Source organism: Rhinatrema bivittatum, chromosome 3, assembly GCF_901001135.1.
Source record: "Rhinatrema bivittatum chromosome 3, aRhiBiv1.1, whole genome shotgun sequence".
Lineage (NCBI taxonomy): Eukaryota > Metazoa > Chordata > Amphibia > Gymnophiona > Rhinatrematidae > Rhinatrema > Rhinatrema bivittatum.
The window spans coordinates 525,043,758-525,069,071 of NC_042617.1; the positions used below are offsets into that span (position 1 = coordinate 525,043,758).

A 25,314-nucleotide genomic window follows, 5' to 3' on the forward strand; every position below is an offset into this window, starting at 1 on the left:
CCGAGCACGCAAGTTCTCCACATCACTAACTTATATAAGGATCTGGAGAGTATTTGAAGCCTGGAGCGAGACTCGCAGCACCAATCCACATGCCGCTAAGATCCCCATCATTCTGGATTTCCTGCAAGATGGACTTCAGAAGGGTCTGTCCCTCAATTCAATCAAGGTTCAGGAGGCAGCATTATCCTGCTACGGCCCCAGGAGTGACGGCAACAGCATTGCCACGCACCCAGACGTTTCACGTTTCCTGAAAGGAGTCAAACACATTCGCCCGCCACTGAAATGGCCAGTGCCCCTGTGGAACCTTAACCTAGTTTTGGAATTTCTAGCGAGACCCACCTTCAGACCCCTCCGAGGCCTGTCCCTCCGTTTTGTTAACCTTGAAGATGGTGTTCATGCAGGCCGTATGCTGAACACGCCGCATCTCCGAGCTACAAGCACTGTCCTGCCGCGATCCGTTTCTCAGAATCACTCCAGAGGCTATCCATCTTCGCACAGTTCCTTCCTTCTTACCCAAGGTAATCTCACACTTCCACCTCAACCAAACCATATCCTTGCCAACCATGGAAGGTTTGAAGAAGTCTGAAGAAGGTCGAATACTGCGTCATCTCGACATCAGCAGGCTGCTGTCCAGATACCTGGAAATGTCGGAAGCAGTACAAAAGACGGACCACCTGTTCATCCTTCACAGTGGGAAGAGGCAAGGTGAAGCGGCCTCACGGGCGACTATTGCTCGCTGGATCAAAGAAGTTATCAGGGCGGCCTACGTAGAAGCGGGAAAACCACCTCTACGAGTCAAGGCTCACTCTACCAGAGCACAAGCGGCCTCCTGGGCAGAAACTAGGATGCTGTCGCCTGCAGAGATATGCAGAGCGGCAACATGGTCCTCCATCCATACCTTCTCCAGATTCTACCGTCTGGATGTCCAGGCCAGGGAGGACACAGCATTTGCAAGGGCAATCCTAAACGGACCTCGGGCAGCCTCCCACCCAGTCCGTGAGTAGCTTTTGTACATCCCATTTGTAATGAGTCCATCTGCTACACGCTAGGAAATGGAGAAATTACTTACCTGATAATCTCGTTTTCCTTAGTGTAGGCAGATGGACTCAGCATCCCGCCCGGCTGCCGATATATATAGGGTTTCCTGATTCAAGGTAAGACATGTTTTCTTACATAGGGCATCCACCCTGCCGGGTGTCGACGCCTTCTGGTTGAGTACACTGGCGGTCTCCAGCTACGGTCAATCGGTCAGGTTAATCATGTTCAGTTAATTAATCGGTCAGTCACACATATATCCATAATGCTTTTGCAAGGAAGATTACTGAGCGTCTGCACTTCCTGCAGGGGTATATGTACTACGTGCTGACGTCAGATCAGTCTCCAACTGCTAGCACAAGCACACTATACCCATTTGTAATGAGTCCATCTGCCTACACTAAGGAAAACTAGATTATCAGGTAAGTAATCTCTCCATTACTAATTCCCCTAATCTCAGTTTTACTCTAGAATATTTAATACAGCAGACATTCAACATGGCTAACCAGAAACTCAACTCCAAGATGCTCATCCATGGTTGTAGAGTACTGCTCTTAAAAGTGAAATAACTTTTCCCGTCAATAAGCAGACTGAATTAGCCATGAAGTCTGGATGATATCATCTGACGGCACAGAGGCAGAGCTGTCTCTCCAAGCTAGCAAAGCTTTGTGCCGCTGAGAATGCATGGTAGTTAAGAACATAAAATGCCATACTGGGTCAGACCCAACAATCCATCAAGCCCAGTATCCTGTTTCCAACATGGCCAATCCAAGTTACAAGTACCGGGCAAGTACCCAAACATTAGATAAATCACAAGCTACTATTGCTTGTTAATTACCTTAATAACTGTTTATGGATTTTTCCTCTAGGAACTTATCCAAACCTTTTTTTAAACCCAGTTCCCTGTACGTACCCGGATCAGTCCAGACCGTGGGTTGAGCCTCCTGTCCAACAGATGGAGACAGACCAAAACTGAAAGGGTATCCTATATCAGGACAGAGCCTACCCTGCATCCCTTCAGTATTTGTCTCCAGCAGATGCAGGCAGCTCACCCTGCAGTTCCCTTCCTTCTTAGTTTTTGCCATTTCCCTGTGGGGATTTTCTGTCATACTTTTGGCAAGATCAAGTATTGTTTCTCTGTAAAATTTGAAAAAAGAAAAATATATACAGGAATCTGTTTATTTTAAGGCGACGGCTCAGTCTCCTCGCTCTTGCTGGGGGCCTAGGGGGGGCTTGTCCCTTGATTACTCAGCCTAGGCTCCCTTTCCTGGTGACCTGTTTGTTTGGGGCGATACTGGTGGTCCAGTCACTTCCCCTGTCTGACTGCCTTGACCCCGGGTCGTCTAATTCCCCGGGTGTCCTGCAGGGAGGTTCATTCCCCTGCAGTCTCTTAAAAAAAAATAAAAAAAAATTACACAGAAAGTAAAAGCTAAATACTTGGAACAAGGTAGCATTAATCTTACCCCTGTTTTGCTTTAGGGACGGTAGTGAGCAGGGTTCGATAGCCTGCACTCACTCAACGGGGGCAGCACAGCTCAGCTGTTTTCTCTCCTTCGCAGCGGCTTTATTCTTTGGTCATGCCGTGTTCAAATTTCTGCTTAGCCTGTGGGGAGCCTGTTTTTGTTTGTTTTTTAATGTTTTCATGTTTTCCTTGTTTAAAATTTAAAAGCTGAAATATCACTGTCTTCAGCACCATTGACATTCTCACAAGAAAGAGGCAAGTGTTTTTTTATGGCCAGCTTGATATTCAGTTGGTAGTGCAGGAGCCCGACCCTCATCACCAACATTCAAAGGAAATAAGATATTTTTAAAAACATTTTCGTACTTTTCCCAGTACTTATAATTCTGAAGAAATAATGGTTAGGCAAGGTAGATATCTTACATGGTCAGTTTTAATTTTTGTTTGTAGGTTGCACTTGCCTGCCAGTACAGGGTGGCAACAAAGGATAAAAAGACAGTTTTTGGTGCACCTGAGGTCATGCTGGGGCTATTGCCGGGTGCAGGAGGAACCCAAAGGATACCAAAAATGGTAAGCTATAGCTATGTCTGCTTTCATGAAATGGGTATGTTATCTCCAAGAGTGTATGTTGAACAAATGTTTGGTCTCTTGTTCATTTATCATGTTTCTTGTGGTTTTGAGTCTTTTATGCAAGTAGTTAAGTGTGTTGGAATAACTGCCTTGTGTATGTGACAGCATAAAGCAAAGACCAGTGTTTTCAGCTGCCCAAGAAGCTATTTATAAATTTATTTAAAAAATGTTTATATTCTGCTTATAACAATAATATGGGCTAAGCAGATTACAGAACCTAGGTTATCTCTATGACTAAAGAAAAAAACATGCTTTTAGATTAGACAGTTCTCTTCCTTGCCTGCCTAACGGGCCGATACAGTAAAAATCGTGGAAGAGCGGGTGAGCGCCCGCTCTACTGGCGCACGCACAGGACACTCTCCTGTGCGCGCAGTACAGTAAACAAAAAAATTTAAATTAGGCCCGGCGGTAAAGAGAGACGCTAGGGACAGTAGCGTGTCCCTAGCGCCTCTTTTCGGACAGGAGCGGCAGCTGTCAGCGGATTTGACAGCTGATGCTCAATTTTGCCGGCGTCTGTTCTTGAGCTCGCTGACAGCCACGGCTTTGGAAACCGGACGCCAGCAAAATTGAGCGTCCGGTTTTCAAGCCGCGGGCCTATTTCAATTTTTTTTTTTTTTTAACTTTTTTAAACTTTCGGGACTTAATATCGTCATGATATTAAGTCGGAGGTTGCACAGAAAAGCAGTTTTTACTGCTTTTCTGTGCACTTTCCCGGTGCCTGGAGAAATTAGTGCCTACCTTTTGGGTAGGCTAAGACTCCGCTAAGAGAATCGCGCGGGAATACCTAATTGGGCCATCAACATTCATTTGCATGTTGCGGGCGCTATTAGGTTTGGGTGGGTTGGACGCGCGTTTGGACGCTTGTTTTGGATGCGCTATTACTCCTTACTGAATAAGGGGTAAAGCTAGCACATTAAACGCGCATCCAAATGCCTGCTAACAGTGCGCTCCGTCGGAGTGCACTGTACTGTATTGGCCTGTAAGAAAGAAACAGCGAGAGTTGCTAATCTATTCATTCAAGCTTTCATACTTAAACAGCTTGGGCTGTTCATTAGCTTGAGTTGCTTCATTCGTCAGACCTTTTTAGCCTTTGTTGTTGTTGTTTTGGTTTTTTTTTCTTGATACATGTTTTTTTTTTTTTTCAAGGCTATGACTGTCACTTGTAAAATATGTAATATTTTTGGATAGCATTTAATTTTTATTCAAATCATGAAGTGATCCTCTGCGGGTAAGTCAGTGCTAACAGCATACAATAGCCTGGCAGTGTCTAATAAAATCTGCCCTGGAATACTTTTGTTACACTAGTCTCCGCTCATCAACATTTATTTATTTATTTATTTATTTAAGATATTTTTATACCGGCATTCTGTCATACTGGTTTACAATAAAAAGCTATATAAATATAAACAAAATAAAACATACATAAATACATTAATAAATGAACTCATTCTTAAAATACAATCTATAAAATAGCATTAAAAATATCTTCCAAAAAATCGATACTTAACTTTCATTATTTCATATGCTTGCTATTGTGCTGTATCTCCAAAAGACTGCAGAAATAACCAGGATTTCAAATTCTTTTTAAATGTCTGATAATTTTCCTGCATCCTCAATTCCAATGGAATTGAATTCCATAATTTGGGACCTGCGAACGATAATGCTGTATTTCTTACTCTAGATAAATGTGCTGTTTTAACAGATGGAATAGATAACGACTACTTATTAGCAGATCTCAAATTGTGTTGTGGCGTATGAATTTGCAATGCTGCATTTAGCCGTTATAATACATCTAAACTGATTTGTGTATTATGTATAACAATTTATAGTCTATCCTAAACTTGACTGATCCTGAACATACCCAGATCAGTCCAGACAAATGGGTTTATTCATCCCTACCAGTAGATGGAGGCAGAGGACAAAACATTGGGGACTGCTTCATATCTGCACCCTCTATCTCCTGCTCTGAGCGGCCGTGTGGAATGCCCCTCCCCCCTCGTGAATCCAGCGCACAGGATTTTTTCAGGTAGGATGACTGATAGGCCACTAGTGGAGGTCTACCGGCCCTGCAGAGTCTGGTCCGCTTATCTCAACCCCCTGTCCTCTTGCACAGAGTGTACGGTGGGGTGGGGGGAGGGTGCTTCAGTCAAGCCTGTGAAATTGAGGTCTTTGCGGTCAGCACAGACCACAGAAGGGTCTCAGGCCCACAGTCATTCCCCCGTGGATGGGGAGTTGTGTAAGGGGGCTCCGGTGACTATACCTCCCCCTTTATCCTCCAAGGTCCAGCAGCATGCAGAGGGGGAGGGGATCCAGACAGCCCAGAAGGTCCCTCAGGGGACCAGAGGGGCTTCTCGCCTGAATTTGTCCTTTTGCTCCATGAGGCTTTCCTGGCTAGGGAAGCTGGGAAGAGGCATGTTAAGGACAGTCCTTCAGACTCCACTAAGAGACCGAGGGGTGACCTGTTGGGCTGTGGGATTGCGGAGGCAGCCTCAGATCCCACTCAGCGCACCTGGGTTCAGATACCAGGGATTCGGAGGATGAGGGTGGCTTTTTTCCGGCGGAGGACCTGGATGCTGGCAGGGATGGGGGACATCCCCCAGGATCCAGATGACCCTAAGGATGATTGGGGGCCTTTGAGGGGCCCGAAGCTGAGGGCGATGACCTGCGCATGGTCCTCCTGTTCAAGAGGGAGGAGTTGAGACCCCCTTATCCCCCAGGTGCTGGAGGAATTGGGGGTTAAGCTCTCCTTGGAGTAATCTGATAATGAGGGGGTTAATCCGGTGTTGAACTGCGGGAACTCTCCAAAGGTTGTTAAATCTGGAAGCGGTAGTCCCGAATCCGATTTCGGAGCAAGGGCGAGAAAGGTACTCCATTTATGATTCCAAAGGAGGAGGGCACATTTCGATCTATCCTGGATCTCCAGAAAGTTAACTAGAGTTTGAAGGTACCACGTTTTTGGATGGAGACGTTGCGCACCGTGATAGCGGTCCAAAAAGAAGAGTTTTTGGCTTCTCTGGATCTGAGGCCTATCTGCATATCCCCATTCGACAGGACCACCAGAGGTTTCTCCGTTTCAAGGTGCTGGGACAGCATTTTCAGTTTCAGGCCCTTCCCTTCAGCCTTTCCACACAGCTCCTCGTACCTTCACAAAAGTGATGGTGGTCATCGCAGCATCCCTGAGGAAGGATGGGATTCTGGTGCATCCCTATGTGGACGATTGACTCATCAGGGCAAAGTCGCAGGAGGAGTGTGCCCAGTCAGTACTCCGGGTATGTTCTCTACTGGAGTCGCTGGGTTGGATCATCAATCTGCCAAAGAGTCACTTGGTTCCTTCTCAGGTACTGGAGTACTTGGGTGCCTGTTTAGACACTCATTAGGGAAGTGTGTTCCTCACTACGGACAGGGTGGTCAAGATCCAAGCTCAGATCGCCTGCTTCACCCTCCAGTTCCTAAAGTCTGGGACTTTCTACAGGTTCTGAGATCGATGGCTTCGACATTGGAGCTGGTGCCTTGGGCATTCGCTCATATGTGCCCCCTGCAGAAGGCATTGTTGTCCCTCTGGAGCCCCCTGTTGGAACAGTATTTTCTGCCCCTACCTCTGTCAAAGGTGGCCAGGTCCAGTCTGGTGTGGTGTATGACTAGGAGCAATCTGGAGAAAGGAATGTCCCTCGAAGTCCCGAATTGGGTGGTGGTGACCGCGGATGCCAGTCCCTGGGGCTGGGGAGCGATGTGTCTGGGCAGGTCAGCACAGGGCATCTGGTCAGTGTCGGAACGGTCGTGATCCATCAATCGACTGGAGACATGGGTAGTGTGCAGGGCCCTTCAAGTGTTTCTTCCCTTGTTCTGCAAGAGTCACGCCATGTCCTGGGAGGCTCAGCTCTTGTTCAGATGGGCAGAACTCCATCTTGAAGGTCTTGCTGCCTCACACATCGCAGGAGTGGACAATGTCCAAGCGGATTATCTCAGCTGACAGCATTTGGACCCAGGGGAGTGGGAACTTTCCACGGAAGCCTGGATTCAGATTTGTGCCCGTTGGGGGACTCCTCAGCTGGACCTCATGGCAACAAGATCCAACGCCAAGACGGAGAGGTTCTTCAGTCACTGGAGGGGAGACCGGGGCGGTGGGTCTCAATGTTCTAGTGTTTTCATGGCCTGCTGGAATCCTTCTATATGTTTTCCCTCCGTGGCCACTCATAGTGCAGGTGCTCAGGTGGATAGAGGCTCATCCAGGTTCAGCGATACTCGTGGCGCCGGAGTGGCCACATCGCCCATGGTTTGCAAATCTAGTACATCTGGCAGTGGATGAGCCACTGTGTCTACATAGTAACTACGGCAGAAAGACCAAAATGGTCCATTTAGTCTGCCCAGCAAGCAGGTTACCCCCACATTTCTGTTAAGGGTAGTAACTGCTGCTCTGTGCCGATTAAGCTTTTTTATTTATTCCCATCCTCTAGCCTTTAGGGATCCACAGTGTTTATCCCATGCCACTTTGAAATCCTTCATAGTTTTAGTCTTCACCACTTCCTCCGGAAGGGCATTCCAGGCATCCACCACCCTTTCGGTGAAGAAATATTTCCTGACATTGGTTCTAAGTCTTCCTCCCTGGAGTTTCAAATCGTGACCCCTAGTTCTACTAAATTGTTTCCAATGGAAAAGGTTTGTTGACAGACCATGGATCATTAAAACCTTTCAAGTATTTGAAGGTCTGTTTCATATCACCCCTGCTCCTCCTCCTCCTCCAGGTTATACATATTCAGTTTCTTCAACCTCTCCTCACAAGTCATTCGATGGAGACCACCCACCATTTTGGTCGCCCTTCTCTGGACCGCCTCCATCCTGTCTGTCTCCTTTTGAGATACAGTTTCTGGAACTGATCACAGTACTCCAGGTGAGGCCCCACCAAGGACCTGTACAAGGGGATTATCACTTCCCTTTTCTTACTGGATATTCCTCTCTCTATGCAGCCTAGCATTCTTCTGCCTTTGGCTATCGCCATGTCACACTGCTTCGTCGACTTCAGGTCGTTAGACACTATTACCCCAAGGTCTCTCTCCTACTCCGAGCACATTAGCCCTTCACCCCAACGCATATAGTTCTTCTGGATTACCACACCCCAGATGCATGATTCTGCATTTCTTGGCATTGAATCCCAGCTGCCATATCTTCGTCTAACTCTCTTGCAGGGACTTCAGCTGCAAGGTCCCATATTTTCGGATCGGGTGGATTACTTCTGTCTTGTGGCCTGGCTTTTGAGAGGCAGCGGTTGTGTCTGAAGGGGTATTCAGAACCAGTTATTACTACCCTCCTTCAAACTCGGCGGCCAGCTACTTCCCTGGCATATTCTGTAACTTTGTAGATAATGCTTTTATTAGTCCTCTGGACAACTGTTCATTTGTTCTACACTGTCCTTTTTTCCTCCCTTCTCTTTTCAGAGTTTTTCACTTCCTTGCTGTCCCCTTTCCCCTTCCCTGTTTGTTGTATTTCTCCTCAGTTTTATGTAAACCGCTATGATGTCTATTCGAATAACGGCATAGAAATCTATTAAGTAAATATTCCAGAGTGTTCAAGGTTTTTGACTCCTGGTGTGGGCAACAGGATTTGGACCCGCTGCTGGTTTCTGTCCTGCACATTTTGGCCTTTTTGCAGCAGGGCTTGTCCAAGGGGTTGGCTTTTGGCTCGCTTAGGGTCCAGGTCTCTGCTTCGAGGGAAGGTGCAGGGCAAGTCTTTGGCTTCTCACCCTGACGTCGTGCATTTTCTGAGAAGTGTTAAGCATCTGCATCTCCATCTATGGAAGGTGTGTCCAGAGTGGAATCTTAACTTAGTGTTGAGTTCTGTGTGAGAATCTCTTTGAACCTTTGGCTCAAGCATCCATGAAGACTCTCACCTTGAAGACTGTCTTTTTGGAAGCCATTTGCTCAGCTAGACTGATCTCTGAGTTGCAGGCTCTTTCTTGCCGTAATCCTTTCCTGCGGATATTGTCTGACATGGTTTCCTTACGTGTATGGTATATTCTTTTTTCCCTAAAGTGGTTTCAACCTTTCATGTGAACCAGACTGTGGAGTTACTGGTATTTCTGGACTGGCCCTGTGATTCCTCCATGGGACAAGCTCTCCATCTTTTGGATGTGCGACATGCCCTATTGCGTTATTTGAAAGTCACCAACTCCTTCTGTCGATCTGATCATCTTTTTGTGCTGTTCGGGGGACCCAAAAAGGGAGAAAAAGCGTCTAAAGCTGCCTTATCTCGCTGGTTGAAAAATGATTTGCTCAGCGTATGTTTCTAAGGGCGGTGCAGTGCCGGTAGGGCTTAAAGCTCATTCCGCTCCACTCAGGCAGTTTCGTGGGCTGAGTGTCAACTGGTGTCTCCTCAGGAGATATGTAGGGCCGCAGTTTGGTTCTCACTTCACACTTTCACTAAGCATTACCGTTTGGATGTGCGTGCCCCTTTTGGTGAGAATGTGCTGAGAGCGGGTCTTTCGGGTTCCCGCCCGGATTAGGGGGGCTTTGGTACATCCCACTTGCCTGGTCTGGGTATGTTCAGGAAAGGAAATTTGGTTCTTGCCTGCTAATTTTCATTCCTGTAATATCACAGATCTCTCCACAGGCCCATCCTTGGGATCTATGATGAAAGACTGCTGGTTCTGCTGCTGGGCCTTTAGGCTTATTCGAAGATGGTTTTCAAACTTATGTCGAATTTGTTATAATGGAGTTTCTCGGATTGTGGTTGGTGGTTATCCAGTTCAGGGGTATCCATCCCAGGGGCTTGGTTTGCCCTATTGTTAAATTATCTTGGCTTGGATACAGGTCAGTTCTGAGGGACTGCAGGTAGCACTCTCAGATTTGTAGCAGTGCCCAAAGTTTTTTTTGTCCTCTGTCTCCATCTGCTGGTAGGGATGAATAAACCCACTTGCCTGGACTGATCTGTGGTATTACAGGAACGAAAATTAGCAGATAAGAACCAATTTTCCTGTAACCAATGTAAGTCTATTAGCACTGGAGTGATGTGGTCAAATTTTGTACCTCCATGCAGCACATGGGCAGCGGCATTCTGCAACGATTGAAGTGGCCTGAGGGAGTAATTTGGAAGGCCAAGTGAAAGTGCATTACACTAATTTTAGCAAAAATTAATGCTTGTAAAACAGTTCTAAAAACTCCAAAATTCAAGAGGTTTTAGTTTCTTTAAAACATGGAATTTATAAAAGCCATCTCTAATTATAATAATTTTCTTAAATTCAATTCGCTATCTATAGATTCCTAAGTCACGTGCAACATCAACAATAGTGATGTGATATGTGAACCAAATTTTAAGACTGTGAGATATTTGAATTCAAATTATGCCCAGATAAATAATTTCAGTTTTGTGTTGGTTGAATTTTAATCTCATACACGTTAATAATCGTTGGATAGATTGCATGTATATATCCAATAATTTCAGTGTTTTCTCTCTCTATTGGCTCTATTTCTCTCTCTATTGGTATAAGAAGTTGCATGTTTGCATAAATATAATAAAGAATACCTAGACCAGATAAGTTTACAAAGTGGGAGCATGAAAAGGTTAAACAAGGTCACCGAAAGGGCAGAACCCTGTGGAACTCCAGACTCCGTCCTGATCGAATTTGAGGTCATATTGCCAATTCTTACTTTGAAGGAACGCTCATGCAAATAACTGGTAAACCAGCGTAAGGTTTTATCTACTAATCCTATTTCACTAAGTCTAGATAACAGAATATCATGATCGACAGTCGATCAAACGCTGCCGAAATATCTAATACCAGCAGATAAGTCTGACAGAATCCATGCCTCAAAAGATAGTATATGTTAAGGATATCAGTAAAGTTTCAGTACTAAATAGCTTTCTAAACCCATGTTGTGATGGAAATAAAATATTATGGGAATCAATATATTCGCTTAATTGCACTTGAACAACTTTTTCAAGCAACTTAGACAGAAAAAGTATGGAAATAGGCCTATAATTGCTAAAAATAAAAAATAAAAAATGGTCATATCTGCATCTTCTTTAAAATAGGCCTAATTGATATCAGCAATGGGTTTTGCAATAATATTTGAAACTAATTTTAACTGTTTGGTATGATATCAAGACAGTGATTAGCTGGATTCATATTTTAATTAAATTAGATATCTGTGTGGAAGAGACTAATTCAAACTCAGACCAGGCAAAATCAACAGTATCATGTAATTTGATGATGTGATTTTGATCAATAGGAATTTAGTATAATTTGGACCTTCTCGTTAAAGAATTTGGCAAAAGCATTACATTGGGATTCAGAGGGTTCCGAAGCAAATGAAGATTGTGAGGCTTGATAAGATTCTGTATTATAGAAAATAACTCTTGGGTTAAAATTAAAATCGTGTATTTTATGAGTAAAGTATTCACGTTTTCAGTTGTTGATTTGAGATTTGTATTTAGTTAGGAGCATTCGGTATTCAGCCAGAGAATTAGGATTGGGGTGTTTCCTCCAGGCCCTTTAGTTCTAAGAATTTTCTTTAAGGATCTTAATTCATTTGTTTATCCACAAAATATAAAATATAACACAAAAAATATGGTTTAGCCACAAAATTCTTAATGATCATAAAGGGCTAAACACCCTTAACATAACTCTTCAAAACTCCTCAAGAAATCTACGATCCAATAACTCAAACTACTTATTAATCCCCATCATCAAAGATGCTTATCTAACATCTACAAGAGAGAGCCTTCTCCATCGCCTCCCCCAATCTTTGGAACACTCTACCTGAAGACCTGAGAACTCAACACAACATAAAAACCTTAAAAAAAAGACCTAAAAACTTTACTGTTTCGCAAATCCTTCACGGACCCCCAATCATCTGCTCATACCAACTCTCAAATGAACTAATAACTATAATCTACAATCTAACATATTTCCCTCCTCATCCAACCTTATATTACTTCCTAGAATGTTATATTATGTTTGTTACTGTATTGTTCACTATGTTATAATAATAATTACTCAAACTTCCATAAAAAAAAAATTTGTTCACTATGTAAACCGTTATGATGGCTTTACGGAATAACGGTATATAAAACGCTTCAAATAAATAAATTTGTGTACCATGGGTTGTTTCTTTTTGTTTATAAATCTCCAATTAGGTAATTCCTTAGCTGATCAGTTGGTGATCCTCACTGTGAGCCAATACTAGGGCTTGTCTTAGGTAACCCCTACCACAGAACTCAATCTCCCACCAGCCACTGCACTATAAGCAGCAGAGGTAATATTGACCACTGGTGACTTCATCAATGCTGTCCCCACAATAAGTGGCAACATGGCTGCAGTCAATGGATGGTGGTTGATGCCATATTTTGTATCTTGAACTTTCAAGATCTTTTTCTGTAATCTACTACTGAAAAATGCTTTGTCCTTTTGATTGAAATGGTCAACCTTACTCATGCAGGGTTACATCAGTTTCTTGATTTCACTGATACTATTCCTTAAATTTTCTAAGCTATTTTTTCCTTTCTTGCTTTACTTTCTCCCACCCCACCCTTGTATGCGTTCTGTATTTCCATCTACTCACTAGGCCACCCTGTCACACAAGTCTCCTGTCCCTGTGATTGTTTCCTTTTACATCTCATGTCTCATCTTGTACCATCTCTTCATCTCCAACACTTTGGTATTGTGGCCACTGGGAGATGGAATTAGATGGTAGAATCTACCTTTTCCTGGAGGAAGTGACGTCACTCTCCATGCACGGAGCCTAGTTTGTGAGCTCCGTCCCCACAAGCCCCAAAAAGCAACGTAAAACTACGCTTTTGTCTCCGTAGCTCTCCTAAAAGCTACTGGAACCCGCGGAGAGGTCGGAGCTGATGTCGGCGAAACGTAAAATCGCGGATTTAAAAAGGTATTCGTATCAAAAGGGGGGAGACAGCGCGAAGGACGCGCGCTCTAAAATGGCGGCGGAGTCTGCCCTCATCGAAGCGGACGAAACTATATCAGAACCGAGCGAAGGTGACAGTGAATGCCCCACCAGAGCAGAAATGCGAAATTGGTTTTGTGAGTTGCGGCAGGACTTAAAAAATTACAAAACGGAAATAGCCTCAATTATGTCCGATTTCAAGGAGGAGCTAGCAGAGAACACACGGAAGATCTATGAGGCTGAAGTGCGGCTGGATACGCAGGGGGAGAGCTGGCATGGCTTGAGGCGGGATCATGAGAACTTGCAAGAATACACCCGGGCTCTCTCAGATAAAATAGAGGACCTGGAAAATCGAAGCCGACGTGCAAATCTCCGCATTCGTGGAGTGCCTGAGACAGAAGAATACTCAGACTGCCGTACCACGGTGGAACGCATTGCCTGCTTCTTTCTAGATATGGGAGACGCCCCGGAGGGAGGCTCGAGGCCTGAGATCCGGCTGGAGAGAGCTCACAGGACACTGGGCCCTAAAGTTGCGAATAGAAGCCGCGACATAGTGGTTTGTTTTCATTCTTATGTTCAAAAGGAGCAGATTTTCAACATTGCCCCAAGCAGCGGGTGTGGGCCTGGGAGGGCCATGAAATCGGAATTTATGCTGATTTGGCTGCCGCGACATTAAAGAGGAGACAGGCTTTTCGTTGTGTCACGTCTAAGCTCATTACAGCCAGTGTTCGCTACCGGTGGCTCTATCCTGGAGGACTTTCTTTTCAATTGCAAGGTGTGACCCATCGGGTTCATTCAGTTGCAGATGCGGCTGCAGTTTTGAAGGATCATGGCATCAATGTTGATATACCTCCCGAGGACCAGCAGCAGAACAAGGCGACTACAGCAGCTCCGGTTTTATTGCCCCGGTGGCAAAGGGCCCAAAAGGGTCGAAGACGACTGCAACGGAATTCAGCGCAGGAGGATCTGAGTGAGGAACCAGCGTGAAGTGACATGTGCAGCTCTGCATGAGTGGCTGTGTGTGGGCAGCAGTAGGGAGCCTTCTATGATAGTATCATTGACTTGATTAAATATGAGACTCCCGCAGCGGGTAGAAATTCCTGAGGACTGCAACGTTCGAGGTTTACAGTTATTAACATTGGTGTTTTGCGTTAACTGGTCATCATTTAAGAAGGGTGGGTGGGGTGAGGCTTGGGGTGTGACTTAACTTTCTCCTCTTTTTTCATTTCTGGGATAGGGGAGTATTATCCCAGGAGATGGTAATTCCAGTGGGTGGGGGGGAGGGAAGGGGAATAGATTTCCTACTCTAACACTCTGTACACGTCATTACAGGGATTGCCGCCCTCAACGGGTTCGACTGCTTGATACAGGTATCATGTTTCTCTGTTCTGAGGGGGGGGCGATTCGCTCTGGTAAGCTGCTACCTCGGGGTTGGAAGGGCTGCGGTTGGCGTCGTAGCAGGCGCCGGTATCCATTCTTGATAATGGCGCCATTGAAGTTTGTTTCCATGAACGTCAAGGGGCTAAACACACCTCGTAAAAGAAGCTTATTTTTTAAGGAAATTGGACGGATGCGGGCGGATGTGGTCTACCTGCAGGAGACCCATTTGCGCAGTAAACACCAGGGGTTGATGAAATCCGCTAAATATCCACATCAATTCTGGGCGGCAGCTGTGTCTTCTAATAAATATGCCGGTGTGGGCATTCAGTTCCATAAGGATCTGCAATTTGTCCTACGCGGGACACTGGCTGATCCTGCGGGCAGATATGTCCTGGTAAAAATTGCTATCGGGCAGGAGGTGTTTACTTTGGTTTCCCTTTATGGCCCGCAAGGGCAGAAGGATCTTTTTTATCTGTCTTTACATACCTTCTTAGATAGTCATATAGAAGGCCAGGTAGTGCTGGGAGGGGACTTTAATTTAACCTGCAACCCGCGATTCGATACTTCCAACAATTGCACTGCTGATCCCAAGGTAGCTAGACAGGCTCTGAAATCATTGGTAGCTGCGCAAGCCTTGGTGGATGTATGGAGGGTTCGATGTCCGACGGGGCGCAATTATACCTTCTACTCAAAACCCCATGATTGTTACTCTAGGTTGGATATGTTTTTTTGTAGTAAGGGGTTGATGTCTAGGGTGGTGACAGCGGACATCGAACCCATCCTTTGGTCAGATCATGCGCCCATTTGGATGACAATACGGGTAATTGGGGAGGATACTGGGTGTAAATACTGGAGAATGAATGATTCTCTATTAAAGGATGATCATTTGTCACCCAGATACAGGAGGCTATTAGGGATTACCTGGACACCAATGATACGGGAGACGTGAGGGGCACGACCGTCTGGGAATGTTTAAAAGCGGTGTTGCGGGGCAAATTCATATCCAGGGCGGCGTTTTTAAAAAGGCAGAGGGAGCACACTAGAACACAATTACTAACGAAGCTTAAAGATCTGGAACAGGCACATAAACGGATGGGTTCTTCTAAGCTTCCATACGCTAGGATTGCAGCTATAAAACGACAAATAGAGTCTCTAGATATGGATTCTATTGCTCATCATTTAGACTTGATGCGGCAACGATATTTTGAAGGGGGAAATAGAGCGGGGAAATTACTAGCCTATGCGCTAAAGAAACGCCAGGCGCAATCTATTATTCTGAAGGTGAAACAACCGGGGGGGGGGGATGGTGGTGGACAATGCATCCATTAGGCAATGTTTTCAGCAATTTTATGCTGCTCTTTATTCTCCTTATACATCTATTGATGAAAGTATGATTGTCAGCTATTTGGATGCGTTGCCTATACCAGAACTTACCCCGGCACAACAATTTATTTTAGATAAGGACATTTCTGAGTTGGAAATTTTAGCTACCATAAAGGATCTGAAACCCGGCAAGTCACCGGGGTTGGATGGATACACCGGCAGATTCTATCAGGTATTTGCCCCAGTTATAGCGCCGGTATTAGCTCGCTATTATAAGGCCTTGAGGGAAGGAGTTCCTTTGTCTTCAATGGCTAACATGGCGGGAATTACGGTTCTTGCTAAGCCGGGTCGCGATCCAACGCTGTGTGGCTCGTATAGGCCCATCTCCTTGATCAATGTTGACCTTAAAATCCTGGCCAAAATTTTAGCAAACAGACTGAGGGGCTTCATTGCTTCCCTGGTCCATGTTGATCAAGCAGGCTTCATTCCTGGGAGACAGGTGAGTGACAATATTCAGAAAATATTAGATATCATGTGGTGGGTTAAAAAGGAGGCCATACCATCATTGGCGCTTTCGATAGACGCTGAGAAGGCGTTCGATTTGGTGCACTGGCCATATCTTTTTGCTGCTCTTCGGAAAATGAAGTTTGGGTCACAGTTTATGTTGTGGCTGCAGCAATTGTATAGCAATCCATGTGCCTGTGTCAAAGTTAATGGGGGGTATTCGGAAGTGTTTCAGGTGTCACGGGGTACCAGACAGGGATGCCCTCTCTCCCCCCTATTTGCTCTTTTTCTTGAGCCTTTGGCTATCCACATTCGGCAGAATTTGACTATTCAGGGGGTGACGGTGGGCCAGTTTACCTCGAAAGTATCTTTATTTGCGGACGATATCATGCTGACGTTTACAGAGCCCTTGGTTTCTCTTCCCAACCTTCTAGCTGAGATGGATCGCTTTAGTAGGGTATCAGGATTTCGTATAAATCTTGAGAAATCGGAGATCCTTGACATCAATTTGCCTCCCATCATGGCTGCTCAGCTGCGCACTTGTGTTAAATTTAAATGGGCCCGCGATCATCTTAAATATTTAGGTATTTATCTTAGTACCGGTGATAACATGTTTAGCCTTAATTATGATGCTTTATGGTCTAAAATCCTAATTGACGGAGGAATGGAACCGATATCGGATTTCCTGGATGGGCAGGATTGCTGCAGTAAAAATGATGGTTCTGCCAAAGTTATTATATCTTTCAATCTTTACCGGTCCCTGTGTCAAAGGTAGTGCTGGCTAAATGGCAAAAGCAGCTTATGACCTATATTTGGGGAAGGGGGAGACCACGGGTGGCACGAAATACACTTTATCAGTTCCGAAGTCAAGGCGGGTTGGGGGTGCCTAACCTAGATCGCTACTATATGGCGGCCAAGTTCAAAATGTTGGTGGAGTGGCACCGAGAACGAGATATTAAACCCTGGGTGGTCTTCAGCCAGCAGCTGGTGGGATTGGTTCCCCTTACCAGTTATATATGGCAGCCTAAACATACGTGGTGTAATATCGTAGAGGACATTTTGCCACCTTCCATGCTCCACACCCTGAAACTTTGGCTTGTTAAGCGACACTTGTTGGTAGGGCCCTATGAGTATTTCGGGAGCACTTACCTTTATGCCAATAAGAAATTTCCTGCAGGGTATACCAATCCAGCGTTCCAACGGTGGAAGCGACAGGGTATAGTTCGGTGGGGTGTCTTGTGGCGAGAGACGAATTTAATCCCTTTCTCAGAGCTACAAGAGCAGTTTCATCTCTCTGGAGTGGATATGCTAGCATATATGCAATTGAGACATTTTGCTCATACATACTCCATTGGACACGCACTTATGCGTGGTAAATCAGCTTTTGAGGAGCTGTCTGAAAGCTGATCAGGGAATCAAGTTGCTATCCCAAGTATACCCGCTACTGGGTTCTTCATCCTTTGGTCGTACTAACCAAATGAGGGCTTGGGAAAAGGATCTTCAGTGTTCCTTTACTCAAAAGGACTGGGAAACGATTTTTGGTCAACTGGGGAAGGGATTGATTGCCGTCTCTGATTGAAAATGCCTATAAATTGCTTTATCGTTGGCATTACAGCCCAGTACATTTACACCTGGTTAAAGCGACAGTATCGGATCTATGCTGGAGGGGCTGTGCACAACAGGGGGACTATTTTCATATGTGGTGGGGCTGTATGCTGATTCAGGGATTCTGGAGGGAAGTGGAGGGGTGGCTTAGTCTTCTTTTTAAAATGAGTATTGCACTAACTCCCGGTCAGGCATTACTGGGTCAATCTTTACCAATGGTTGGGTCGCAAGGCAACCGGTTGGTTTCCTTTATCCTTACGGCAGCCCGCCTTCATATAGCCCAGACATGGAAGGATAGTCACCCCCCTACTATGGGAGGAGTATATACTAAGATGCATAAAATTTATATGCTGGCGGACCTTACGGCTCGACTTCATAAAACCTATGGAAAGTTTGTGCAGACTTGGCAGCCATACCGTGAATGGATGGAGAAGGAATAGAGCTTCCCTGGGCTAGTGCTTGCTGGGATTTTCTTTTGGGAATGACGTATTTTCTATTGTATATTGAAAAATTTTTTGGGTTGGGGTAGGAAATGGGGAGGGGGATTTGATCATTATTATTCATATATTTTCACAAATAGATCTTGGAGATTTTTAGGTCTACCAGGGATCCAGTGGGAAACTGAGTCATATCTGGATCGGTTAGCCTAGAAAGCTAGGGCTTTGTGTTTATTCCAATGGAGCACCTCCACTGAATGTTGACGTGGAGATGTTATGCTGTATGTTCATTTGCTGACTCTACTTTGCTTATGAGACGTTCTTCTTGCTTTGATGTTTTATGTTTATGTATGAGCTGTTCTCATTGTTTTTGTACCTCATTTTCTAAGGATCTAATAAAGCTTGAAATAACAAAAAAAAAAAGAATCTACCCTTTCCTAGCGTGTAGCCAGATGGACTCAGGATCAGTGGGTTATGAGTATATCTAGGCTGATGTCACCCTAGATATACTCCTGCAGTGACCTCAGCGCCTCAGTATTTCTCTGTCTCCCTAGCAGATGAGGACACTATCCTCTCGCTAGCATACAAAAAAAAAAAAGTTCAACTTTAAGAAGAGTAGCCCCGCTTTCCGGCGGTGATACCTAATGGTCCCTCCCCCAGTCGAGAGTTCCTGAGGTGATTTCTGATCCCTCAGAAGTGCCTTGGGAGGGGCAGCGATGAAGGATGCTCAAGATAGGCGATTAGAATCCAACCTTAAGCAAGCCTTCGCGACAGCAATAACGCTGCAGATTGCCTCTTGCTGCACTCTGGTGGCCCGCTCCTACTTACTCCTCGCGAGAGAAGCAGATAGTTCAGCTGCGGTTGCCGGAGAGGCTATTGAACCTTCTGCAGCCTTCCTAGCACACGCAAGCTCAGACCTGGTTCGTACCTCAGCCAGAGGAGTAGCCTCGGTAGTAGCGGCAAGAAGACAGTTATGGTTGCAGAACTGGTCTGCAGATGTAACTTCTAAGACTAACCTCACAAGAATGCCCTTTAAAGGGTCCCTCCTATTCGGAAGCGAATTAGAGAAGTTAGCCAGCAAGTGGGGCGAGTCTCCAGTACTTCGGCTACCGGAAGATAGAGGAAAAAGATCCTGGCGCCCCTCCCCCAAGAGATCTAGGTGCAGAGGCTCACAGCGTTCCCAACCCTATAGAAATTCATCATTCCAGGCACATCGACTATCCGGGAGGTCTCAGCCCTTTCAGAACCGACAACCTAAGAGAGGAACAGGTCTGGGGCAGGATCAACCTGAGCTTCCCAATGAGGATGGGCCGACCCATCTACAGGAAAAGGAAATAGGAGGTCGTCCTTCCCTCTTCTATTAAAGATGGGTCGAGATCACGTCAGATAAGTGGGTACTAAACATCAAACGAAAAGGTTACTCTCTGGAATTTCGCAGCATAACTCGAGACAAATTTATGATATCACCCTGCCACTCCCACCTCAAGAGAATGGCAGTGGAGTCCACACTGAGAAGACTACTCAGTCTGAAGGCTATAACTCCGGTACCTACACCCCAGCAAAATACAGGGCGATATTCCATCTATTTCATTGTGCCCAAGAAAGAGGGGCCATTCCGACCCATCCTGGATCTCAAGAATGTCAACAGTCATCTACGGATCCTACACTTCCGCATGGAAACTATTCGCTCAGTAATAATGACAGTGCAACCGGGAGAGTTCCTAACCTCCCTGGACCTCTCTGAGGCCTACCTTCACATCCCAATCCATCAAGTCCACCGTTTTTTACATTTTGCGGTGCTGGGCCGCCATTACCAGTTCAGGGCGCTACCCTTTGGCCTGGCAACCGCCCCTAGAACATTCTACAAAATTATGGTGGTCATGGCGGCAACACTGAGGAAGGGAAGGGATCTTGGATGACTGGCTGATCCGGGCAAAGTCTTCAGAAGAGAGCTACAGGTGACCAGCAGAGTCAAGAACCTCCTGCAGGAACTCGGTTGGGTCGTGAACACAGTCAAGAGCAGTCTACAGCCCTCTCAGTCTCTAGAGTACGAGGGGGCCTGTTTCAATACCAAACAGAACAAAGTTTTCCTCCCTTCCCCGAGGAAGAGAAAACTGATGGAACAAGTATGCTGCTTGTTGACCACTATGCACCCCAAAGTATAGGACTACCTTCAAGTCCTCGGATTCATGGCATCAACCCTGGAAGTAGTACCGTGGGCAAGGGCTCACATGCAACCATTCCAACACTCCTTACTATCACACTGGAATCTGCTGTCCCAAGACTACTCGATTCGCCTCCACCTACCAACGGAGGTATGTTCTCAGCTTCAGTGGTGGCTACAGGAGAGCCACCTAAGCAGAGACGTAAGCCTTTCCCCACCTAACTAGATCGGGTTCACCACAGATGTGAGCCTCCAAGGGTAGGGAGCACACTGTCAGGTGCTGACTGCCCAGGGACAATGGAACAAGGAAGAGGCGGAATAGAACATAAACCGCCTGGAAGCTTGAGCAGTCAGACAAGCGTGCCTGCGATTCAGTCAGACTCCAAGGGCAAGCGATTCGAGTGAAGTGAGTGAAGTCGGACAATGCTACAACGGTTGCCTACATCAACCGCTAAGGAGGAACCAGTAAGCCAACAGGTGTCTCTGGATATAGACTCCTTATGGCATGGGCGGAGGAAAACCTACAAGGGATCCCGCCCTCCCACATCGCAAGGAAAGACGATTCTCAGCGGACTTCCTCAGCAGAGAAAGCCTGGACCCGGGGGAATGGGCGCTGTCTACCAGAGCCTTCCAACTGATAGGCATTTTTCTGTTTAACTGCACATTTCGGTAAATCCTTCTTGTTTAAAACACTTCTTGGGAGTGATGAAAATGCTTATTTACTTGTACTTTATTCCTTGCTAAAACATCATAATGCTCCAGGTGAGTTAGTGTTTTATTTCATGGTGCTGTTCTATGGAACTGGTGCTGGTTCAACACATTGTGAGGCTTGCCATCCATAGAAGCAGTTGATACATATTGAAAAGAGATGCTTTTTATGATGATTGTAGTCTTTTTGTATACTAAAACAATGTTTTTGTGCATACAATATACACCATATTGCTCATTTTTGTATGTTTTCAACAGTTTCTTTAAAAAAAACAAAAAAACCCTCTTGTAAAGTAAATAGCCCTTTGCCATCTTTTCTTTGCACAACCCCCTCCTGCTTCCTGATTCAAGCCTTCTCCCAAAAAAATGATTTGAATGTACAGCAGTTGATGAGATCTCTACTTTGTTGATATTAGTTGATGTTAGGGGATTGAGACTGTCACTCAGTTTAGAAAGTGAGTTTTCCAGAATCAGTTAACCTGTTGCTCCTTTTTTAAAAACCACTTAACTTTTATTTTTACAGTCACTTTTGGAAAAGATCTGGTTCTAACAGTCCTCACTTGTTTCCTAGTTCTAAATTAATTATTTCTACCGACCACATTTATCTTTCTCCCTTACCTTTTGTATTTATTCACTACCCACACTGTAGGTGGACCTTCCTACTGCCTTTGACATGCTGCTGACTGGGAGAAACATCCGTGCTGATAAAGCCAAAAAGTTGGGCCTAGTTGACCTATTGGTGGACCCTCTAGGTAAGATTCTGATGTAGCACCTATCTGAGGACTACTGTGTTATCTGTAGTAGTAAATATCAATTTAGTTTAGTGGGGAAATGGGAATGATATAAATTTTACAAAAAATCTGGGTGAGACAGATACATTTTTAAAACAAAAACTGGGCCAGCCTGATGGCTTATTGGCAGTGTGCACTGTCATGCGGAAAGAACCCAGTTCAACCGCTTTATCAGGTCTTCTGCTTACCAGGCTGGCTGGGGCTAAGAATGCTGCAGAGGTAGTGTTGACAACTTTCATGGGAAAGGAGTCATGGTCATCACTCAAGGGTGAGGTCCTTGGCAATGACCAAATTAGATATGTAGGAGAGTGAGGATATAAGATGGGGGAAATCCTTGGGCAATTGTGATTGAAGGCTCATTGCAACAGGATCTCAGCCATGGTTCCAACTGAGCTGGAAGTACAAAGGAGGAAGAGAAAACTTTTGGTTTTATTGTTACATGAAACAGACATATCAACAATGTGTGTGCATGTCAAAGGAACAGAAGTTTTTCCATAGATAAGCAGCTGAATTAGCCTTGCTGTCTGGGTATGTCCTCCATGCCACTAGGTGGCTGAGCTCTCCAAGATCACCCAAAGTCTTTTGGTGAGGTGTTCCTTCTTGTATGTTCCCTTGCCTCCTCGAGGTTCCTCAGTCTGTTTTTTTCCGCACAACTGACTGCATGTGGAGCTCTTATCTCCTGTGAGGAAAGATATATTTGTGAGGAAAATAAATACTGATGGAAAAAAGTGAAAAAAATTGGCAAAATACCACAAGGATCATCTCAAACTTATTATGCCTTGTCTAGGCTTTAAGTTTTGCGATTGTGGAAAAATTGTCTGTAACTAACAGACATCAATTTTGTTACCTCTGCCTGGGTCCCAGACATGACCAAGCGGACTGTGGACACATGTCCCCACAGGCGCAGCGTCAAAGAGCTGCACGCATCGCCCAACTCAGGGAAAATGCATCGGGCTCTTAGGCTTCAACTAGGTTGTCCCCGGGACCGAAGACTACACCAAAAGCCCAATACCATGAAAGGGCCACTTCTGCGGACCCTCCAGGTCCAAAACAACTGAAAAAGCTGTGACTCCCATAGACGCAGGGCGTGGGAGATGCGCCGCAGACATCATGACCACAGTCTGCGTCGGAACTTCGACGCACTGACGCATGTACGCAGAAATGACGCTGTGTTGAAACCGAAGTTAACCGGTGCATTACCGATGCAACCCGGCACACAGTCCTTTCAACTGACGCTGCCGATGCAGCCTTTGAAAAAACACAAACAGCCAACTGGGCACAAAAGACATAGAAACCCTTCACCATTGTTAGTGTGGACTTGGAGGATAGTCCGTCCCCTCCACGACTAACTCCTCTTCTTCTGAAGTTTTCTCTGGGTTATCTGTGGCCTCTCATCACTGCAGCAGTTCCAGATTGCAGGATACACTTTATGCTAAAATTATCTGCCCACCGAGGGACATTGGCCACCCAAGAGGACCGGTCACAGACATCCTCCAAGTGGCTCTATCACCGTCGGGCCGCCAACCATATTTGAAGCCACTACCTACTTCAACCTCAGCCTCCGAAACTATTTTGCAAATTGCTAATATCTTGTCACAATTTTTAAAGTCAGTAGAGGAGCAACACCAGCCACTCCATAATGAACAGTCATAGACACCTTTATCACCTAAACCAGGTCCAGCGCCAAAAGTTCAACCTAAGAAACCCTCGCCTCCACCAAGAGATTCCCCCAGTACATCATCTTCCCCAGGGTCATCAACAAGTCACCCATCTGATCCACAAGAACTACTATCGGAGCCAGTTTCTCTTCCAGAGGATTTCACGTACTCTCAATTTTTAGAGAAAGTGGGTCAACAATTGGATGTAGAAATTAGAAAGATAACAGACCCTAGACAAGAAATGTTTGGAATCCTCAAAATTTTCGACACTCCAGCCGAACCCACAGCACTTCCCTCTCATCCAGTACTAGAATCAGTGATGGAAAAGAACTGGGACTCTCGGTTCTCCACGACACCAATCTCGAGGAAAACAGACTAAAAGTATAGAATGCAAGATTCACCTTTCTATACAAACGTCCAACTTCCACATGCATCAGTTGTCGGCGAGTCAGCCATGCAAAAGGCGAGGAAGTCAAGATTACATTCAAATAACCCAACAGGAAGAGACAACAAATCTCTAGACGAATTTGCAAAAAAGGCTTTCCAGTCAGGAATTCTGAACGCAAAAATTCAAAATCACCAATTTTATGTGGCCCAATATCTATTCCAGTGTCTCCAGACCTTAAAACCCATTTTACAACAGGGTTCTGAAAACACCCCGCCTCAAGAATTTTACAATATAGAGGAAGGCCTTAGGCACCTTGTGCATTCTGTTTGAGGGGTTTGAAACATCTGCAAAGACCACGGCTAACGCCATAGCAGCGAGACAACTGGCATGGTTGAGGGCAAGTGCCATAAGAGATGACATACATGATTAGCTTGCTAACCTCCCCTGTCGACCAGACAACCTGTTCAAGGACAGTCGCAAAATTGAAGGAGCAAAAAGTAGCATTGTTGTCATTAACACAGCATGACACCTCATCTTCTCGACGGCATTTCGCCTCAAATTAAAAATCTTACCCTAGGCGCACGTATCGCCCTTACACCACTTACAGGCCTCAGCAATACCAAACGAACCACCAGCAACAAACTTCACACCAACGCCCTCGCGCTCCTCACCAACCCACAGACCCTCAACCACCTAAAAGCCAATAAAGTTTTTAGGGCTGACCCGAACAACCACTACCGACCAAGAAAGTAGGAGGACGGCTGTCCCACTTCCTTTCACAATGGAGCAACATAACATCGGATTTATGGGTCCTCACTATATAATAAGAGATGGTTACTCTCTCAGCTTCGCATCCCCTCCATCTCTCCCGCATCCATTTGCCACCAAACATCAAGGTGTTCATCAGGAAATTCTTCTTCAAGAAGTCAACCAACTACTTCAACAACACTGTATACGGGAGTTATCTCCATCTCGATATCAGAAGTGGTTGTTCAATTCACAATACTTCCTCATCCCCAAAAAATCTGGAGGGGTTTGACCAATTCTGGACCTATGCTCCCTCAACAAGCACATACAGAGAGAGAAATTCAAAATGACTTCTCTCAAATCCATTCTTCCTTTCCTACAACCCAAGGACTGGATGTGCTCCCTAGATTTAAAGGACGCATATGCCCACAAACCAATGCATCCCAAATCTTGGCATTACCTCTGTTTTCAAGCAGAAAAGACTTTCAGTACAAAGTTCTCCCGTTCGGGCTCTCTTCTGCTCCCAGAGTCTTCACAAAATGTCTAGCAGTGGCACACCTCCATCGATAGGGGGTTCAGATATTTCCTTATC

At 45.4% G+C, this 25,314-nt stretch overlaps 1 protein-coding gene across 1 annotated transcript in view; it reads left to right on the forward strand.

The window, feature by feature from the left end:
• Positions 1-25,314, forward strand: part of HADHA (hydroxyacyl-CoA dehydrogenase trifunctional multienzyme complex subunit alpha) — a 348,879-nt gene that overhangs the window by 52,611 nt on the left and 270,954 nt on the right. Inside the window, 2 exon segments of the mRNA XM_029596270.1 lie at positions 2,945-3,064; positions 21,788-21,890. Coding sequence (XP_029452130.1) covers positions 2,945-3,064; positions 21,788-21,890 — 223 coding nt within the window.